The 18,282-nt window shown below is 51.6% G+C and overlaps 1 protein-coding gene across 4 annotated transcripts in view; it reads right to left on the reverse strand.

Annotated features, from left to right (window-relative positions):
* Positions 1-18,282, reverse strand: part of KIAA1614 (KIAA1614 ortholog) — a 383,065-nt gene that overhangs the window by 341,063 nt on the left and 23,720 nt on the right. For 2 of the 4 annotated variants that reach the window (XM_069641447.1, XM_069641446.1), the window contains exon 2: positions 9,495-11,986. The exons of the other annotated variants lie outside the window; for them this stretch is intronic. In XM_069641447.1, the coding sequence (XP_069497548.1) occupies positions 9,495-11,986 (2,492 nt within the window). The remainder of the gene's footprint in view (positions 1-9,494; positions 11,987-18,282) is intronic. 4 annotated transcript variants of the gene reach the window in all.

Genomic DNA, 18,282 nt, shown 5'->3' on the forward strand with positions numbered 1-18,282 from the left:
TGTAGGTGGTTTACAAGTAGTAGATCAGAACCAGCAATTTTACCCAGGACTGGTACGTGACTATCCAAGGGGTCTGTGATGGATTTATGTAGTTGGAAAGGAAGGGCCTGATGGATTAAGGTCAGCACTCCCCGCGCCTGTGACGAGTCGGTTTTGTAGAACCTATTGCCACTCCATTTAGGGGCAAAGGCAGTATTTATTTATTTATTTATTGAGCATTTGTTGGGCACCTATACAACAAAATGTCGTTTCCAAGCGCCACAAGGCAAGTGGGGAGGGAACAAGGATAGTAAATACAATGGCAAAAAGAACAGTAAATATAATAACTAACTTCACTCCTAAGACTCACTCTTCCGAATGCATCCCCCCTCCCTCAGTGTAACTAGCGCCTAGATACCCGAGGGTTTTGTGTGGTGTAATAAATGCAAAAATAAATAAATAACCATGGTCCTATTAGGCCTTGTGACATTTGGACGTGCAAGTGCAGTGAAGAGAAGTGCAGGAATTAAGGAGGGGTGGGGGGAAGGTATGGGAAAGTGCTGGTGAGCCCGGGAGGGAAGTGCCAAGGGGTTACAGAGGAGGATGCCACTGGCTGAGTGCTGGGTGGAGGGATCCCAAGGGTGGGATGCACAGCCGCCAGTGCTGATGGCGGGGGAGGGTACTGGTGTCGACTGGGCAAAGGGCTTGGTAACTTATAGGATTCAAGAAGGACCAGGCCGCCAGTCTCAGTGGCAGTGGGGTGATTAGCAGGGAAGGGAAAGAGGGAAGGAGGTAGAGAAAAGCAGAGTTTTGAGAGGTTTCCGGAATTTAAGGAGGTTCGTCTCAAGTCTGAGAGAGGCACCAGCCGAAGAGAGAGACCTGCCCCCCACTCTCTGCTTGGAGAAGCATTTGACAATCAGAGAGTTGGAGTTAAAGGAGTGGAGGGCTCTAGCAGGGAGGTATTTAGGGAGAGAAAGCTGGAGATAGCATGGAGCCAGGCCCTGGAAAGCCTTGTGGATGATGCAGAGGGTCTAAAACTTGATCCTTGTGGCCAGCGGGAGCCCATGGAGAGATTTTAGGGCTGGAGAGATACGGTCCCTGGGTTTGAGGCCAAGGATAAGTCTTGCAGCCCTATTCTGGATTAGTTGAAGGGGGCGTAGGGAGGAAAGGGGGAGATTGAGAAAGAGGCTGTTACAGTAGTCCAGCCTGGAGAGGACCAGAGCTCTGGAAACATTGAGCTTCTGGGGAAAGGGAGAATGCCTCTAAGGAGGTGAAGCTGGAAATGGGCCTCCTTGGCAAGGTCGAAGATGTGAGGGGTGAGGAGAGAGTGGAGTCAAAGATGTCCCCATGGATTTTAGCTTCACAGGATGGTGAGGGTAGAGGGCCCAATGAGGGCGGCCAGAGGGTAGAAGGGAAACGAGGCACAGGTGTCCCAATAAGAAGGATCTCTGTCTTACTGGCACTAAAACAGAGATTGTTAGCCACACACCAAGACTGGATATCAGTCAGGCAATCAGGGATGAGAGAGAAAGAAGGAAGAGGAGGTAGTAGAGGTAAGTGTGAAGGAGAGCTGTGTGCCATCAAGCATAACACTGGAAATGAGGAGAGAATGTGATTAAGTGAGCAAGAGGGGCGAGATAGATATAAAAGAACCACTGCGATAGGATAGAGCCCTGGGGGACTCCACAGGTAGAACGTTTGGTGGTGGAGGAGAAAGGACCCATTTGCAATTGGGAAGGGTGATTAGTGAGGAAGGAAGTCAGCCAATGCAGTGCCCGGTCTGTGATACCGAGGGTATCACAGAGCCATTTTAAGAGGATAAAATGGTAGACTGTGTCGAAGGCAGAGGAGAGATCAAGGAAAATGAGAACAGCAGGCGAGGTACAGTCAAGATTTGCAAGCATTTCTTCACAGTATGTTCAGGAGAGCAGTTTCTGTGCCTCTGGATGCCTGGAATCCAGATTGATAGCTATGGAGGCAATCAACAAGTTCAGTATAAAGGATCAGTTGGGAGAGGACCAACTTCTCCAAGAGTTTACCGAAGAAGGGGGTGGTGGAGATAGGGTGATAGCAAGCTGGGCAGGGGAGGATGTACAAAGGAAGTGGTTGAGGGAAAGCTGGAAAGAGCCAGTGACAAAGGAGTGGTTACAGAAATCGGCAAGAGCTGGGGCGAGAGAGGAGATGCTGCCCTTAATGGTTCTAGAAAAGCAGGGGAGAACCTGTTTGGATGAGACCTTCATAGAGTGGACAACTTTAGGGACCTCATCAGGTGCTATGGGCAGGGGGGAGGAGAGGGTGGGGTGCAGAGGGAGGGCAGCCAAGGGAGGCACGAGAGCAGAGGCGGGAGTGGATATGGGGGTGGTGGAATGTGAGGACAGCGGTGCAGAGAGCCTGGGAAGGAAGGAGAGAGGTGGACACTGCAATTGGATTGGCAAATTCCATCCAGATTTTGAAATGTTTTGCTCTGTTGTTAGTGGCTCGATATGCAGGCTTGCATGTGGGCCCTCTTCTTGGAGTGGATAGAAGAACAAGTTATTTACCTCTGGTAGCATTCTTTCGACTGGATGTTCCTCCCACTTATTCCTCATTTTATGATATCTTCGTTTCCAGCTTCAGCTGCTTTGGAAATAAAATTCTCTCAGCAGAGGGCGCTGTGCATCGAGACTGTCGACTCGATGTCCCTCGAGGGCTTCCATCTCGGGTGACGTCATCGTCAAGTACATATACCACACGCATCACCGGTTGGCTTCTGTTCTGTTTTTTCGCCACCCATATGCAGAATTACCGCCCTTGATAAGTGCCTTTCATTTATCAGACCTTAAAAGAGCGCAAGTTCTAAACCTCGGAAATTCTACAGTGGGGTAGGTTGGGAGGGCAGTGAAGAATACATGGGAGGAACATCCAGTCGAAAGAACGTTACCAGCGGTAAGTAACTTTCTCTTTGAATGGATTGTGCCCTCCCACGTATTCCTCATCTTCTGATAGATTCTCAAAGCAGTAATGGGTTCTTTTGGAGGAGGGAGTAAGGATTTGAGAGTTAATGTTTGTCTAGAATGGAGCATAAAACTGCCTTCCCAAATCTTCCTTCATTGTTAGATGTGTCTAAACATTAATGTTTTGTGAACATGTGGATGGTGCACCAGGTAGCTGCCTCGCAGATATCCTTTATTGGAACTCGCCTCTGAAGGGCAAAGGAAGTTGTCATGCCCCTAGTGGAATGAGCCCTTAAACCTTCAGGGGGATCTTTCTCAGCTAGCCTGCAGCACTCCGAAATAGCCAGTATGAGTCATCTGGATAGAGTCTGTTTGGTAACTGACAGACCTAGTTTGTGTCCTGTATATCCAATGAAAAGTTGGTTGTGCTGTCACAACTTTGCCATCCTTGAAACATAAAAGCTTAGAACTCTCCTCGGATTGAGTCTATGAAATCTTTCCTCTTCCTTGCCAGGATGAGGGGGGAGGATAGAAGGCCGGAAGGACAATTTTCTGTGCTAATTGGTCATCTGATACAATCTTAGGTAGAAAAGAGGGTTTGACCTTAAGGACAACTTTATCCTTGTAAAAGGTGGTAAACAGAGGTTTACACGACTGCAACTCACTCACCCAGCAGGTTGATGTTATTGCTACTAACCAAAATCGTTTTGTAAGTTAGCAGTCTTAAAGGGAAGGAATGGAGTGGCTTGAAAGAAGGGCACGTCAAAAACTTTAAAACCAAGTTAAGGTCCCAAGTTGAATTCGAAATGGTGTAGGAGGAAACACATTTGTGAGTCCATAAAGAAATTGAATTATTAAGGATATTTTGAAGTAGGATACCTCTTCTGAGGCAGGGACGTCATTTCACCAAAATGCCAGGGGTAGCGGAAGTGACATCACACAAACGTTGACCCCCTGATGACATCACAGGAAGTGATGTCATTTGACAGAGAGGGAGTCACAGAGGTCACGGAACAGTGAAGTGGCTTATTCATGAGAGTCAAGGTGGATATTGAAGTCACCGAGGAGAAGGAGTTTGAAAGTAGATGTCAAGAGGGAGGAGGTGAGGTTGGCCCAATCAAACGGGAGGAGTGAGATAGGGCCAGAGGGACTATAGATGGTAGTAAGCATGAGTCAGAGAGTAGGAGAGACTCCGAGCCTACATACGAGGCATTCAAAATAGGTGTAGGATTGAGTAGGTATGCTAGAAGCAGGGACACACTCAGGGAAAATCAGGGCCACTCCACCTCCAGGCCCGTTGGGCCTGGGTTTGGAGGGGAGTTTGTAGCCTTCAGGTAGCAGAGTGTCAAGCAGTGACAGAGCTGGCATCGAACCACGTCTCAGTAAGGGTAAGGTTTTCACCACTCGCAATGCATGTGTTTCATGTAGCATCACAATTTGAGGGGAGTGATGATCAATGTAGGAGGCAAGTTGCCAGGCTTTGACACGGTTGTTGATCCCCTGCACCTTTCAACTAAGGAGTGTTAATGCCGTAGCCATAGGAGCAGATGACAGAATGTACAGGTGGCAATATGTCATTTTATAGGGCTACTCGCTACCCTATCCCAAACGTTTTCCACAGTGAGTAGGGCAACTCCATAATGTGCCTGAATATCTTTGTATGTGTGTTGCCACTCCCCCACCCACACCGTCTACCCCAACTTGACAGTGAAACCCAAGAAAACATTACTAGCTGAATTTTCAATTGGCTGTTGCGGAAAAACCGACCACAGCCCACATCAGGTTACCTAACTTTATACTATCTTTGCATGTGCAAAAATAATGTTCAGGGCTGTGGCACTGCCGCTGGTTTCTGTGCTGTGGGTATGAAAGCAGGGATCTTAGACGTAGCTGAGGTTTAGCCGCCACATGTTGGCAGCACTGAACCTGGAATTTTGTAAAGAAGTTGAAGAGTTTGCAAAGTTAAGATGGTGGTTGTGAATGGAATTTAGCATGTGTGTAGTGGCACTGTTTAACTTAGGATCACGCTTTGTATATCTGGAGGATGCCTGGGATTGACAACACTTAATTGTTTTAAAGCATGTTTAAACCATGGAGTATAAAAGGGAAGGCCTGCCTTTCTACATTTGCCCTGAGAGATTGATTTCATCTAAATCCTCAGCTGCCCCGTTTGTTCCTAGGGTTTGCTGCATTCTCTGATCCAGAGTCCTTGTGGTGCATAGTTAAGTGGGCATCAAGAACTTCTCTTGCACCAAAGGGGATTTTAGCAATACCCTCTCCTACATTAGCAACTAGGGTCAAGTGAACTATTAAAAAAGCAGGGAAAGATAGGTCTTCGGGCCCATTGTTCACATGGTACTATGGCATCTAATGCCTTCTGGTTGAGACCAGTTTAGAAGACATAATCAAGGCAGCTGATTGGTCCAATACCTCTACTTTCTATACATTCTGTTATATGTTAGTCGGTTTTGAGGGACAGGTATTCTATTGATGGCACAAATTATATGATATGATAAGTCATTTATAACACATCTATACACATGTTTCTTGGCGCTACAAGACAAGGGAGGGTATGGAGGGAGGACAAGACAAACGATCTTACTAGGCCCTGTGTCATTCAGATTGTGCAAGTGCTGTAACGTAAAGTGCAGGGGAAGGGGATGGTGGAAGTGCGAGGGGGGAGTGGAGCATTGCTCTGAGTAAGTGCAGCCAGGGCAGTGTGGCTCTGAGTAAGTGCACGGAGGCAGGGACTGTAGAGGTTACAGTTTCAGCCCCTAGTGCACGACAGGCCCGGAGGCAGTGTGGGGGAGAACGGTCAAGAGGAGCCAGGTACCCAGTGAGACTCTGAGGGTAACCAAGCAACCAGTCTGTGCAGCAGACAGATAGGTCAGCAGGGGAGGGAGGGAGAGGAAGCAGAGGAGAAAAGGAAGGTTTTGACCTGTTTCTAGAACTTCAGGTGGTCCAGCTCAAGTTTGAGAGGGGCAGGGAGGCCGTTCCAGAGGGAGGCACCTGCAGAGGAAAATGATCTGCCCCCACTCTCCTGGGGAAGTGTCTGACACTCAGAGAGTTGAAGGTAGCAGAGCGAAGGGCTCGAGAAGGAAGGTATTTAGGAAGAGAGTGTTGAATGTAGTGTGGTCCCCGGCCCCAGAAAGCTTTGTGGACGATGCAGAGGGTCCTAAACTTGATCCTTGCAGCCACCGAGAGCCAGTGGAGAGATTTCAGGGTTGAAGAGATATGCTCCCTGGGCTTGAGGCCAAGGATAAGTCTTGCTGTCCTGTTCTGGATTAGTTGCAAAGGGCGGAGAGTAGAGGAAGACAGATTGAGAAAGAGGCTGTTACAGTAGTCCATCCTAGAGAGAAGCAGGGCTCTGGAGACAATATGCTTCTGGGGGAAAGTGAGAAAAGGAAGAGTCACTCTGAGGATGTCCAGATGGTAGTGGGCCTTCTTGGAAAGGTCTGTGATGTGAGGAGAGAAGGAGAGAGTGGAGTCGAAGATGATGCCAAGGTTTTTTACCTCACAGGAAGGCGAAGGAAGAGGGCCCATGGAGGGTGGCCAGAGTGAGAGGGAAAGCGGGGGCAGGGGTCCCAATGAGAAGGATCACTGTCTTACTGGCATTAAGGCAGAGATTGTTGGAGGTGCACCAATCCTGAATAGTGGATAGACAGTCTTGAATGTGCGAGAGAAGAGAGGAGGCTGTAGGGAGCCAGAAAGAGAGCTTTGTGTCATCCGCATAACACTGAAAGTTAGAGCAGAAGGTGGAAATTAGGTGGGTCAGAGGGGCCACATAGAGATCGAAGTGCCAAGGAGAGTGGTTAGAATCTTGGGGAACTCCACATGTGGAGAAAGCGGTTGTGGAGAGAACGGACTCAAGTTGGACCTGGGAGGGTTGGTCTGGGAGGAAAGAGGTCAGCAACTCCAGGGCCTGATCTGTGATGCCCACGTTCTCATGGAGTCAGTTGATCAGGATGGCATGATTGACTGTGTCGAAAGCAGAGGAAAGGTCAAGGAGGATGAGGACTGAAGGGGTGCTGGTGTCGAGATTGAAGAGCAGATCTTCACACGTTTTCAGGAGAGCAGTTTCCGTGCGTCTGGCTGCTCTGAAGCCAGACTCATGGTCATGAAGACAGCCAACAGTTTCAGTGTGGAGAGTAAGCTGGGAAATTGCCAGCTTTTCCAGAGTTTTGCCCAGGAAAAGAGTGATAGAGATTGGGTGCTAGTTAGCTGGACAGGTAGGATCAGCAGAAGGCTTTTTAAGAAGGGGGTGCACAAGGGAGTGTTTGAGGAGAGAGGGGAAAGCACCAGTGGCGAAAGAGTGATTGCAGAAGTCGGCCATGGCTGGTGTGAGGGTGCCACTGTGGTCCTTGATGGTTCTGGAGGAGCAGGGGAGCACCTGTTTGGACAACACGTTCATAGATCGGACTTGTCTAGAAACATCGTCAGGTGTGATCAGAGAGAAAGGGGAGACAGGAGGAGGAGAGGGAGAGGCGGCGGCAGGGGGCGCTGAGAGCGGTAGAGGGAGTGGAAGAGGGGAGCAAGGACAGGATGTCCTGAGTTTTAGTTGTGAAGTTAGAAGACAGGGCCGTAAAGAGGGCCTGGGAGGGAACCGGAGAGGTGGAGACCGCAGAAGGATTGGCTAGCTCCTTGCAGATTTTAAAGAGTTTGGCCATGTTGTTAGAGGCTGCATAGATGCAGGCTTGGATGTGGACTCTCTTCTTGGACAGGACAGACAGTCTGTATCGTCTTTGGAGCATTCGGCAAGCCAGTTTGTCAGAGGATGCACCCAAAGCCCTCCACCTACTGTCAGCCACCCTTCACTTGCGTTTCAGGGCATGGGGTCAGAGTCATACTAAGAGTTGCACTTGACGGGAGGCTTTAGATGGATTCTCATTCCAGGGGCAATGATGTCCAGAGTGTTGGAAATGGCAAGGTGCAGATTAGAGAGGGCTGTGTCAGGGTGTGAGTCAGTCGCAGGAGTAGGAGGAGCAGAGAAGGTGGAGGCAAAGGCATCAACTGACACACGCTTCATGGGCCGAATGACCAAAAAGGTAGGTGGCTGTGCTGGGGTGGACTTTGCCTGGGGGACAAAGAGTGTAAGGTGAGAGGAAAGAGGAACGTGGTCAGTCCAAGAGAGAGGAGTAGTGAGAGGGTTAGAAAGAGGGATGTCTGATGAGATGAGAATATACATGGTGTGTGTTGGGCCAGAGGGGCGAATGGAGAGAGAGAGAGTTGCAGAGGTTGCGGACGAGCCCTGTGGAGGGATCAGAAGCATCCAGGTGGATGTTGAGGTCTCCTGGGGGAATTGAGAGGTAGATGTAAGGAGAGATGTGGAGAGTTCAGCCCACTCTGAGAGGAAGAGGGCAGCCTGGCCAGGTTGGCCTAGTTGTGGGTATCATGGGTATTATCCTGCATTTTGTTTTCCCTTGCCTGTTTTATTTTATGTTACTTTTTTAGAACCATGGAATGACCGGAATAAATCCTTTTACTGAAGAGGTGTTGCCTGGTGGACATGGCCTTCCAGTTCTGAGGTTGGGATTCCTGATTGGTCCAGCGATGGAGTTCCCAATTTCATCACAGTGCAAAAGTGGGCTTGCTGCGCCCAAGAGGGAAAGGTATACGGGATATTTAGAGAGTGAATCGGTGGAGGATTAAGAAGGGGAGGTACCTGCACTGGGGGTACTTGGACATGTATTGTTTTAATTGTTGCTATCTGTCATAAACAAGAAAAGAGACGTGCATATTCCTAATGGGCATCAGCATGATATTGGGAGTCTATCTATCTATCTATCTATCTATCTATCTATCTATCTATCTATCTATCTACTTGCATTTTATAGCGCGAACACCCACAACAGGAATCGCTAAAGAGCAGAGGGCTCCGGAGAGGGGGATAAACAATCTATGTGCTCTGGAGCATGAGCAATTTCTAAATGACATTGATTCAAACATTGTGTAGGTTCTTGCTACTGAGCTACACAACAGTGGGTCCCGTGTTTATGCCCGCATAATGCAGACCCTTTTTGAAACTCAGATCCCTCCTTAATTGTACAGTTGCTTCAGCGGGGAAAGGACAAACTACTTTGGTGAGAAGCCAGGCCACACAAAGCTACGATGCCATAAATCATTTTGCACCCCACGCCTTTGCAAAATATGTCAAGTTTCACAAATTGTATAAATACCCAAGTCTACTTACTTATTTTCAACATCAGACTGTTCCATAGTGTGATCATTTTCTATTGACTTTCTCATCGCTAAAAATCTTGATGGCCTCTTTCCCAATTTTGTTGCAATCATACATTTGCTAGAAACCAAAGCAAGAAACCACAAAAGAGGAAACACTGTCCCTGTCTCATTGCCTCACTGAGTGTTACTGTGAGCTGAATGCCCCAGCACTGCAATGCAATGGGGAGGAAGGATAGCTCAGGGGCAACGCGTCTGTTTTGAAAACAAGACAACGCGATGCAACACCGGCTCGAATCCCAATTCCGCACTTAGAAACCACTCACTGCTATTAAGCGCGTTATAAATGAACAATAAAATAAAATGCTGGTTTTGCTCTTCTCAAATAAGCAATCGTTCACCTACCTACTGTATTTGCAGCCTTTGTCCCGATGTGGCCTTCGCTCCCAGGGCAGAGGTCTCTGCTTGCATCTTGGTAGGGACCGCTTAGCTCAGTGAAGTTTAGCATCCCCTTTAGTAGCAACCTGTTCCTCTCCACCCTTTCAGCAAGAGTCAGCAGGCTGGTGCTACTACCACTGCTGGTGTTGCTGCCGATGCTCTCGCAGCTTTCAGCCCTCCACAGCCTTCCGCCTAGGCCAATGGTCACTAGAGGATCATCTTTCAGTACATGTCTCTGAATTGCTGCTGAGGTGTCTAGCACCCCCTTTATTGCACTTGATTGGCCATCTTGGGGGAATGACAGCTGAGCATGGTCTGTATTTTGTATCGTGACACTATGAGTTAGATTTGCTGATGCATATGTGGTTGTGGCGGAATGTTCATGCACGCCTGTCATGGTTATCTGCATGTTGGTCTCAGGGTAATTGGGACCCTGACTCTCCCATGGGTCTTCTTGGGATATACAGAGGTCCTCCGGTGGCCATTCAGAGAGCGGTATGGCCCTGTTATCATGTGTATGAAGTATAGGTACTATGGGGACCTCGGGACCCCCCAGCTCTTCTGTGTTGATTAGGAGTGATTCTGTCAGGTAGGTGCGGATTTGTGATTCTGGGTTCACCAGAGCATCTTCGCAGGATGAACCATCAGTTTCTAGGATTTGCATTGTTTTTTCTTTAGAGGTCTTGGTATTCTTGTGGGAGCTTCTATGTGGTGTGGCACTCGCTGTTTCTTTACCCAATGTCCTGTTCTCTTTCAAAGCTTTAACCTTAGACAGTAAAACAGAGGATTCCCCACCAGGCAGCTGGATGTATGCTGTGTCATACCTAGGTTGATCCAAAACGAACTGTGGTGGAAGGGAAGAAGACGCAGGGCGAGTCCTTTCAGCTGAGTGATGCTTTGGAGATGAAGACCCAGGTGTAGGCTGCCTTGAAGGGTGATGGCTTGAACAAGGCACCTGCTTCGGATGGTCTGAAGGACACTGTGGTGGAGGCGAATAAGACTTAGGTGGCTGAGTTTGGTCTCCCGGGAGGTGTCTGAGCAGAAGAGGCTCGGCCCTAAACTGGTCTGTACAGCAATGTGTTTCAGAAGATGGCTCAGGCCTAGGTCGGTCTGCAGGATGATGTTTTGGAGGAGAACAGTTAGGCCTAGACAAGACATCTGAATGAGCCCTTGAAGAAGACTCAGGCCTTGGCTGGCCTCTAGATCGGTGCCGTGGAGTAGAGTCAAACCTAGGCTGATCTGCCACAGGGTGTTTTGGAGAAGAAGGGTCAGGCAAAGAACCACCCTCTTGGAGATAACATAGAAAAGATGTGTCAACCTGGGACTGGCCTTCCAGTGGGTGTCTTGGGGAGGAAGAGTCAGGCCTTGGTTGGTCTGCTAGACGACGCCGTTGAGAAGGGTGAGTCCTGGACTGCCCTGCTGGCCGATACCTTTGGGAAGGTGGCTCAGGTGTAAGATGATCTCCTGCGTTGTGCCTTTGAAGAGAACATTTAGAACTGCGTTGATCTGTTGGGCAGCACCTTGGAGAAGAAGACTCTGTCCTAAATTGGTCTACCAAGCAGTTCCTTGGAGAAGAATCTGTCCCAGTCCGGCATGATGAGCCGTGCCTACAGGAAGAGGAGTAAGGCCCTACACAGTCTGATCTGCTATCACTTGGAGAAGAATGTGATTTAGTCTGGTTTGTTGGACGGTGCCTTACAAAAGATGGTTCATTCCCACATGAGTCTGCAGAGCAATTTGGTGGAGAAGACTCTAGCCTTGAATGATCTGCTGTAAAAGATTGTTGGGCGGAAAGCCTGAGCCCTGGTTTTTCTTCAAAACAGTGTTGCATAGAGGATGGCCCCTGTTTAGGTCGTTCTGCATGCAGGGGATGTCCTAGCAGACTGGTGGCGGGCCACTCTGGAGAGCAGGAGGAATCCTCCGAGTGACCAAGATGGTGGCCCTGTGCAGAGTAAAGGTTTGACCCTCGACACTCAGTTGGGCATGGCAGAAGAGAAGACGGTTCCAGCTCTAGGTGTTCTACAGAAAGACAACATGCAGGGAAATGACCCTGCCCGGGACAGTCCAACGAGCACTGCCGTGATGGGATGGTTCCTTGCTCAGGCTGCGTACCATGGTTTTTTGTGGCTGAAATGGGTTCCTGCTCAGGCTGTGTGCCATGATTCGGAAACAGAGAGGAGGATTGCTGCCCCGGACGATGCTGTTGTGAATGGGGTTCTTGTCCCCTCTCTGGTGGGATGTGTTGACCCACTGAATGGTGTGTGGCGGGGCACTGTGAAGGTGAATTATTCTCCGAGAGACTGTTTTCTGGATCCACAGTCTCTGAATTGGCAGAGCTCTGTGCTTCCCGGAAAAAGCTTCTTAGTCTAGCCTTTCTACCCTGAAAGGCCTTTCTCTTGCCCGGGTGAGGCTCATCCATCGTGGCCTCGGACGGCACAGCAAGTGCAACGCCTAATGCCCTGTGTAAGAGAAACAGAGTAAAAACAATCAAACCACTGACATGACATGTACAACACATGCTTAAAAGAAAGGGTGGGAGCTACACCAACACAGGGCCCCTCCCTGAGACAAGTCAAATGGGATTTACACTAAATTCTCTGGGTTGCTCCTGCTACGCGCTTTATTACAACACAACAATCTTTAGATGTTTCAATCTATCTTCCCACAGGACTGCATGAATGAAATAAAACATATTTTCATTGTGCTATCAATAAATTCTCCTGGCATTATTATTATTATTATGATGGTATTTATTGAGCTCGGGCGTAGCTTTGAGAAGCAACCGAGAGCTTTGCCGAGGTATACAACAGTGCAGATGCATAATGCGCGCTTTTCAGAGGTAACGACAGAACAGATACACAGCAGAGTGAAGGATACAGTGTGGCACAGAGGAGGGGTACAGCTGTACCGGGTGGCGGGGAGGAGCGTGGGGCAGCGGGGAGGAGCGTGGGGCGGGCGGCGTCTAGTGAGTCAGGTGGTGCAAAGGGCGCTGTGATTGGCCAAGTGTTGAGGCATGTCTCCCCTTCTTATCCCATGGAATGCAATTATGAACGTCCAATGGTATTTCCATCCCTCTTAGCTCACTGTGCCGCTGGACGGAATGAAGACCCTCCCCTGGCATCGTTAAGCAATAAATAAATAAATACACTTAAATGAATTGCCATCATGCAAGGACACATTTACTTGTATTCTCCCAAACACGTTCTCTCGCCAGGCATTTGTGCTGATAACTGGGCTGCAGCCAATGCTAATCCATCCTTCCAGAGTGGGAGGCACGGAGCCAAAGTTCAGAAATAGAAGAGCAGCCATGCTGGCTTCCCCCCACAAACATAGCCCTGCATGTGCTGGGCACAGAGAACTGAGGAGATGGAGAGCGCCAGCTCCGCTTCAAAGAGTGGAGTGCACACATTCATGCGCTGAAGCGCATGCTGTGAATATGCTCATGACCGATTTTCTTCTCAGATCTCTCAGACGTATTGAGGTATAACCTGTTGGGGGTCGCCGGCCATGGTCATCCGGCGGGCGCCCCTGGGCGCTATCTCTGCTAGCGCCGTGCAGTCCCACTAGGTGTGGGGGTGGGGGCCTGCCCTGGACATCCGGCATGGCCCCGGGTGCCAGGGGCCTCGGCACCCTGGCGTGGGGTCACAGCCTGCCAGGCCTCTGACTGAGTGGACCTCGGCTACCATCCTGGCATACGGGTCCCTCAGTGTCTGGGCGTGCAGGCCTGTGCCTCCACGTGTAGGCCTGGGGCCTACATGGATAATGAGACACGGACTCAGTCGTTCCTCTTTGGGAGTCTGCAGCCGCTCTGTCTCACGTGCCTGCAGGAGCTCCTTTTATTAGCTTGGGCCATGACACAGTCATGGCCCCTCTTAAAGGGGCAACACACGTGGGAGGAACACATCCCCTTAAAGGGGCAATGCACATTGGGAGGGTCACCCGTAACACTCCTCCTTTTTCATAACAAACAAACAAACGTGGCTTAACCTGCTTGCGTCCCACTGGTTACAGAGCGACAAACTACTTCTTGCTTCAGACCGTGCCGAAATAACCACATGCTAAGCTATGACACGGCCACATGCATAAATAACTCAACATGATAACAAACATCACACCAAACACTTCTAAACCTGCTACATGGGGAAACAGTCGCGGGGTAAGCTGCCGGTGGAATGTAGGCATTTCCCCACAGTTTACAAAACCCTTTATTAACCTGGGGTTAGAACCTGCCACCATTAACAAAACACCATGTTCTGCGGCTGGCGCTATGTACGCCTCTTATATGCGGGGCCACCGCTTCACCTTATGGCTCACTACGGAGAACACTCTAAGCATGTTACTAATATACAGGTCTACAGCGGCAATGCACCGGATCACAGAGTCCTCTTTACGCCAAACACACGGGATTACAGGGTCCTCTTTCAGCAATTGCAGGGCCGCCGGATACCAGTTCGTCTTCTACTACCAGCGTCTGTTTAGGGGTCACTTCCCGGGTCCAGGTCCAGGGAAGGTACAGTTCATGGCCGGCAAAGCCGCACCTGGCTGATGCCAGGGGCCACATCGGCTTCGTCTCCTGATGTTCAGAGCCGGGCAGCGAGACACAGGTGTCAGGGCGTCCAGGCTGCTCCCTGTGCTGTGGGTCGGGCACGGGTGACAGGACATCACTCACCCCTTCTGTGTGCTGCTCCCCCAGTCAGGAGTGTCTCTTTCCTCCAGGGCCGCAGGAGGGCGCACGAGCACTCAGGATGAGCCACAACCCATACCCTTTCCGCTGCACCACTTCTGGGTGGTGGTTTGGTCGGACACCATTTGTTGGCTGAGTTCGGGGGCTGGCAGGTACTTCCCCCAAGGCCAAGCTGGACTAGCCTTGTGACGACATGGCATGTGGGGCAACAACCGTGGCAGGCAGTTGAGGACCCTTTTGTGGCTCGGTGCCAAAACCACCTGTGGGACAGGCAGGGTGGCCGTGGCGGTCCAGTATTGGGGTTGCCTGCTGCTTAGGTCTCTCCACAGCAGTGGGGGCGTCCTCGGGTTACCAGATGGTGCAGAGCAACCGTGGTCCAGTGCTTGGGGCCTTCACAATTGACCAGTCCTGCGCATGCAGCATCTCTTATGGTGACCCATTGCTGCCTTCAGTGTGCAGAGTCCGTCCTTTCCCTTATTCCGACCCGGAGGCCCGGCACATCAATGTCCCCTTCAGTTCCGGTGGAACGGGCAGCGTCTTGCTTCCTGGTCCAGATGACCAGGGCTCCTCAATGTCCTTGTGCTAACATAGAACACTCTTCAGTTGGAGTGGCAGGGCTCCTTCTCTGCCACCCATGCTTGGGGAGTATAGGGGGGAAAAGCTGCATGCCTCGGTGTAAATGTGGGGATAGGGAGTCACAACAGACGTGAAGCAGTCGACAGTCGATTGGCGCGTGATAGCTTCTGACCACTTAGGTTTTCACACTCCGAAACCAACGTCTGAGTGCCCATGTGCATTGGCAACGGAAAGTTGTTTCTCCTTTGCTGCTGGAGCTACCCACAGTATCTGGCAGCAACTAAACCAGCCCCCCTTAGATGTCCTCGTGACACCAGTCCCCTTACTGATGTGCCTGGGCTTTCAACGACCACCTCTTATTAGCTGCGGCATAGATATGCTGGGGCAAAAGCACAGTCCTTGTCCCTGAAGTGGCAAACCGAAGAGTGTCCCATCATGCAGCGACCTGCTTTCATGCCGTGGGATATGCTTGAGGGTGCCCCAGTGGAGAGCGCTTCAGCTCAGTTGGCAGACCTGGGTGGCCCACGGTCTACCACAGCAGGAACTCAGTGTTGCCAATCCAGCCCACAAGGGAGGGTGCTTTGGTGGGATGTCTGGCACCAACTGCCCATTTGGGACTCCTCCAGCCCCTCCGAGCCTTGACACGTTTGTAGAGAGCTGCGCGCCACCAGGATGCGGCCGAGCGTGCCAGCTGGACCAGCTATTGGCAGCATTTATTTATTTATTTATTTTTCCACGCTACAGCCGGGGCTCCTTCTGTTTGATGCACACACCTCTTACTGTCCTTTAAGACTTCACTGCACAGGCAGCCAGTAGACCGGGAGTGTCGGCACCGCAGGGTGCACGCTTGGGGCCAGTTGTTTTTCTGTTCTTTTGAGATTTGCTCCCAAGTTCACAGCAGGAGACGAATGACGAAGGCACTGTTGGGCTGGTGTTACACTGACCTTGCAGATAGTTTTGTTTCTTAGTAGTGACCATCCGAATACTCATCTGACTAGCAATGCGACATGCGTTGGTGCTGGTGGATTGCCCTTTTCGATCCTTCTTTGCCTCTGTTGTGACCCATGGCACTTCATTGTTCTGCGCTGGTGGGGCTCAGGATAACTGTGAGGGCCATGTGCTTCTGTTCGCATAGCGCCAACCTAGAGCGCCGCACCTTGTCACCACCAGGCATGAACCTGTGTCCAACCTCTGACATGGAGCCGCCAGGCACTTTACTGCTGATGGTCCCGGGACATGGAGGGGCAGCAGGCTCTTTGTTGGTGTTTCATTTAGCTCTGACACAGAGCTGTTCATTTCCACGCCTGCCCTGGGACCTTTACAGGGACTTCAGCAGGGCAGCACGCTGGAGGATCCTGCCGCCGCCCATGGGGCGGCAGCCACTCACCTTCCTGCGGCCGCAGCTCTCCCGCATGGTGGGACCTTGCACAGCTGAGCACAGAGGGCCGTGCAGGCAATACGGCCTCCGGTTGTCACAGCTGGGTATTCCTCTCTCTTCTTGGACAGGCTCCCTTTTGATGCACAGGTAATCCACCGCCCTGTTTTCACTCCGGTTTGGAGCACCGTTTTCTTTTTTTTTTTTTTTTTTTGTTCACTGGCGGCTGCCCAGGACATAATTCTCTCCCCTGGGGCAGCACGACTTCTTCCCCATCGGGAGGTCAGTCTTGTGGGCCTCTCCCCCATTTACTTTCTGGCAGGCTTCTGGCTTGGGGCTTGCAGGGGCGAGCACCCACCTCTTTCTCTCCCGGGCGGGATCAGTGCGCACACGCGCCGATCGCTGTTTTCGGCAGGAGGCGTCATTTTTTTTGTAAAAAAAAAACCCGCTGGGGAAAACTTCAGGCCGACCCTCCCCTGGCCGCCTGAGTAATCTCTTCACAGAGGACCGCGGCCAGGGAGAGTCGGCCAGCAGGGTTCGGTCTCCCCTTTGTTCTCGCGGCTGCAGCCGCTCCATATTCTTCCCTGTCGCGGAAAGGGAATCGGGCACTCAGGGGTGATGGGCACTCCCCGCCCTCTCTTCTAGCGTCGGGTGTCACATACCCAGGGTGCGGAACGCCGCCTCTGGTGGGGTGGGGACGGGTGTTCCACAGCTCTCACGTGAGAGAGACCGCCCCTCCTCTTCTTCATCCTCGCAAGGCCAGGGCAGCGCACCCGCGCTCCGCGGCGGATGTCGTTGGGGGGAGGGGGCCTCACCCTCTCCCCGCAGGAACCTCCTTTCCTTCGCGGCAGCCGCCGCTCTCGTTCTTCTCTTTGCGGCGGAACGCCGCGGGGTGTGTGCCCCACCGCAGGGCAGCCCGGGCCTACATCGCCCAGGCTGTGGCGGTGAGGCGCAGGCCACGCTGGACCCGCGGTGGGGTCGGACGCTCCTCTTTCCCCCTCCACCACTTACTGGCAGCAGGGGGGCCACGCGGACTCGTGGTCCTCGTCGCCATTGTTGGGGGTCGCCGGCCATGGTCATCCGGCGGGCGCCCCTGGGCGCTATCTCTGCTAGCGCCGTGCAGTCCCACTAGGTGTGGGGGCCTGCCCTGGACATCCGGCATGGCCCCGGGTGCCAGGGGCCTCGGCACCCTGGCGTGGGGTCACAGCCTGCCAGGCCTCTGACTGAGTGGACCTCGGCTACCAACCTGGCATACGGGTCCCTCAGTGTCTGGGCGTGCAGGCCTGTGCCTCCACGTGTAGGCCTGGGGCCTACATGGATAATGAGACACGGACTCAGTCGTTCCTCTTTGGGAGTCTGCAGCCGCTCTGTCTCACGTGCCTGCAGGAGCTCCTTTTATTAGCTTGGGCCATGACACAGTCATGGCCCCTCTTAAAGGGGCAACACACGTGGGAGGAACACATCCCCTTAAAGGGGCAATGCACATTGGGAGGGTCACCCGTAACATAACCCTCAAAAGATCAAAGCCCATTACTGAGAACCACATCGCAACGATTCTTTGTCATCGAATGATAACACTTTTCATTAGAATTATAGATGGGGTTGGGGGGGTATTAATTATGGTGGGGGGTTGTGGAGGGAGTTGCAGGGATCTCCTTCCACGTTTATTTTCGATGAAATGTGTTAAAATGCGAGAAAAAGATTCCAAGATGGCCGCCGACGCAGGGAGACACGTTTGAGTCTCGCTATGGCTGGGCCGCAATAAAGCACCTCACTGAGCCGTGAATCTGAGGGAGATTGCACCTAATTATCCAGCCCTGTACAAGCAGAGCCCGTTAGCGCCGAAGTAAGGGGAATTCACCCCCAGGACGTAAGCAGAGGCATCGCTGCGGCGGCGTAGTGCAGGCACCCCTGCCCCTCCGAGGAGCCGATCGAAAAATCAAAGTGACGGGGGCAGAGGCGGAGTGACCCCAGCAGCACTGTACACGAGGATCGGCACCCGTGCGAAGCAGCATTCACCTCAATAAGCCTGCGGGGGCCCCGCAGCCTTCATTCCACCACTGTGCCAACTGGAGGGAGCGGGGGAGGCTCTGAGGGCGCTGAGGGTGATCCCACAGGGA

The sequence above is a fragment of the Ambystoma mexicanum genome, chromosome 1q (genome assembly GCF_040938575.1).
Source record: "Ambystoma mexicanum isolate Mex_15411 chromosome 1q, UKY_AmexF1_1, whole genome shotgun sequence".
Lineage (NCBI taxonomy): Eukaryota > Metazoa > Chordata > Amphibia > Caudata > Ambystomatidae > Ambystoma > Ambystoma mexicanum.